This window comes from Cariama cristata, unplaced genomic scaffold, assembly GCF_000690535.1.
Source record: "Cariama cristata isolate BGI_N322 unplaced genomic scaffold, ASM69053v1 scaffold13323, whole genome shotgun sequence".
NCBI lineage: Eukaryota > Metazoa > Chordata > Aves > Cariamiformes > Cariamidae > Cariama > Cariama cristata.
The window spans coordinates 4314-7233 of record NW_009608998.1 but is presented as its reverse complement, the minus strand read 5'-3'; the positions used below and the strand labels follow the sequence as shown (position 1 = coordinate 7233).

The following is a 2920-nucleotide window of genomic DNA, read 5'->3' as shown; positions in this document are numbered from 1 at the left end:
CCGGGGGGTGCGGAGCGGGGGGCGTCGGTGCGAAATAGAGGGGCCTTGTCCTGGGAAGGAGAAGTTAGGGAATCCCGGGTACCGGTGGGCTGTGGGGATGGGTACAGATCCTGCTTGAGGGAGGAACTTCAAAGCTGTACGCTGAGAACCGGGAGAGGCTGCCTGGGTGCCGCGGGCGGCGTGAAAACAGCTCGAAAAGTGTTTCTCTTTCTTTGGCACCGAGCGCCAGTGGCGTGGATGGAGGCCTGTCGGTGGCCGTCTCTTACATCTCGCTTTGAGCGTGTATCGTAAGCCTTTTGTGGCAAAGCCTTCGTTTTGCCTTGCTGCAGCACAGCTGGCCCAGTGAACTCCTAATCCGCAGCAAATATACCTAAATTTTCAGGCCCCAGATTAGCACGTTTTCTGATTAATTTGCTCATCCTTATTCCTCACAGGAGCAGTTCGGAGTTGTCATTTAATTTGCATGTGGTTTTATCCTCTTTTGGAAAAAAGCACAGAACAAATATGGCTTTGATGTGATTCTTTTAGGCTTATTTGCTTTCATTTGTGCTGAGTTTTCCTCCTCCTGTTTTCCTTCAGCAAAGCCATGCTCTTGCTAAAGAAGAAGCGTTACCAAGAGCAACTTCTAGATAAAACGGAAAACCAAATCAGCAACTTGGAGCGGATGGTAAGCAAGGATCAGCTGCTGTTGGCTGCGAGTGGTCTGCCGGGTGCGCTTGGTATAAGTCTCCTTCCTGGGGTGGGTGTTGCTTTTGATTGCGTGGAACTGCATTTAACTGGCAAGTCCTGACGGGGGTTTAGTCCTCTGTGCGAAGGGCAGATGTCTCTGAAGTCACACGTGTACCGTGAGTCTTCCCAAAAGAACCAGGCAGTGAGTATGTTCTGAGTCTGTAGCACAGGTTACGTGTTAAATACATGTTTTGTAAATTAGGGAAACTTTAGTCACAGTGCGGGCAGCTGCTGTAGAAACTTCCTCGGGCTTGCCTCGGTACCTTGATTTCAGAACGGATGTGTGTGTTCCAGGGTGGCCGTGGGAACTGTGGCCTCAGCTTAGACTGTCAGCTAGAAAATCAGTTAAAAGGCGTTTGGATATGCTTTTGCAGCTGCCTGTGTCAAGGCTTTTTGTGCGCATGTTTCTTATTACTGGGATAACTTAATTCTCTGTTTGCTAGAGAAAGGGCCCTTGATTGATTTCTCCGTGCAGTGTCTCTGAGGATCTTGGCGGTCTGTATCTGGCTAACGATGGGAATGTGACAGCCTGTGATGCTTCCCCTTTGCCTTTCTGTTTCAGGTCCAGGATATTGAATTCACCCAGATTGAAATGAAGGTCATTGAGGGCCTGAAAATAGGCAATGAGTGTCTGAACAAAATGCACCAGGTGTGTGTGACCAAGTCAGCTGAGCACGCTTTTGCCTTGGACTAGACAGAGTCCTGGCTGTTGGTAGCTGTCTCCCTGCAGACCTCACTCATGCATGGACTTTTGGCTCCTTTCTTCAGGTTATGTCAATAGAAGAGGTAGAAAGAATAATAGGTGAAACCCAAGATGCTGTGGAGTACCAGAGGGTATGTACTGTTTGCATGAGTTGCTGTGAACAGACGCTGCCTGCCATACAGAGTTTCTCTGATGTGCGCTGTATTCCCAGCCTTAAGAGCCAATGGGATTGGGAATTAAATCTCAGCTACCTGCAGAAAAATTAGCTCTGTTAGTTTTTCTGAGTACCCCTTCACCCCATGTTCACGTTGTTCTCCCCTGTGCCTGTACCCCGCTACAAGCCATAGAGCTGCTTCTGCTACGCTGTTGTTGACTGGAATATGTCTTTTCCTCTCTTTCATAGCAAATAGATGAGCTACTGGCTGGCAGCCTGACTGAGGAAGATGAAGATGCCATTCTAGAAGAATTAAACGCAATTACTCAGGTAGGACTGATGTTCTTGTAATTGCTTTAAATCCACATTTCAGGAGATCTCAGTTATACTTGTTTGTGCCCAATTGTTGTGCCATCAAAGATCAAGCTAATCGCTCCCCACACAGGGGCCGTTTAAAAAGGGGATGCTTTTAAGGATTGTACGTTGTTTGTTGTCTGTTACAGTCAGTTGATCTCTGTTCATACTGGATATCTATTCCACTTCACCAGATGAAGATCTTAAAAGTCCAGGATGGTGCTCAGATAGCAGCACTCGGTGTACGTTACCATCCCCACCCACCTCTGGTGCCTGTGGCTCTGTCAAACACTGCCCCGGTTTGGCTGCGCTGTAGGAGATGTGCAGCCAGTGGAGACTGAGGTGGAGACGCTCTGCAACTAGCATTGCTTTGAGGAGACTCGGAGTCAATGCAGGGCCCTATTAAGTCTCATTTAATAGTAAAATAAAAAAAAGCCTTGTACTCATTTACTGGGCAGTACTGAATCCCAGAACCCTTCCTGCAGTTCTGGAGGCAGATGTCGGTTTGTATGTGAAATCTCTGACATTATTACTCTGTTCCCAGACAGTCTTTACACAAAACTCTGGTGCAGGAGTCTGCGGCTGCCGCCTGGTACATGGGGCGTGTGTCATGTGTTGTCTTTAATGTTCTTGCAGGAACAGATGGAGCTTCCAGAAGTTCCTTCTGAGCCACTCCCAGAAAAGATCCCAGGTACGCTTTCTCTGTCTGCTCTGCAGCTTTGGCTTCTCGTACTTCTCGGTTCCATGCAGTAGTCTGAGACCCTCTCCTGTTGTAAGTATTGTCCTAGCAAATGTGAAGGAACTACAAACTTCCTGATTTAAAGCCCGGCTGATCTGGGCTATGCAAGCTTCCCTCGCGTGGCTCTGACAACTGTAGGAGGACCCAAGGCTCTAGTCTCTTTGTCCAGTCAGCATCTAGTCATTCCTCTCGAAGAGTTCCTTTTTGTTCCATCGGATGTTCTTGAGGCACGCTCTGTACT

General features: G+C 48.2%; 1 protein-coding gene across 1 annotated transcript in view; it reads left to right on the top strand.

Moving 5' to 3' along the window:
* Positions 1-579: 579 nt before the first annotated feature.
* Positions 580-2920, top strand: part of CHMP6 (charged multivesicular body protein 6) — a gene marked incomplete at its 5' end in the record, with an annotated part of 3868 nt that continues 1527 nt past the window's right edge. The window contains 5 exons of the mRNA XM_009697366.1: positions 580-667; positions 1292-1378; positions 1498-1563; positions 1836-1916; positions 2577-2631. Of these exons, the coding sequence (XP_009695668.1) occupies positions 580-667; positions 1292-1378; positions 1498-1563; positions 1836-1916; positions 2577-2631 (377 nt within the window). The remainder of the gene's footprint in view (positions 668-1291; positions 1379-1497; positions 1564-1835; positions 1917-2576; positions 2632-2920) is intronic.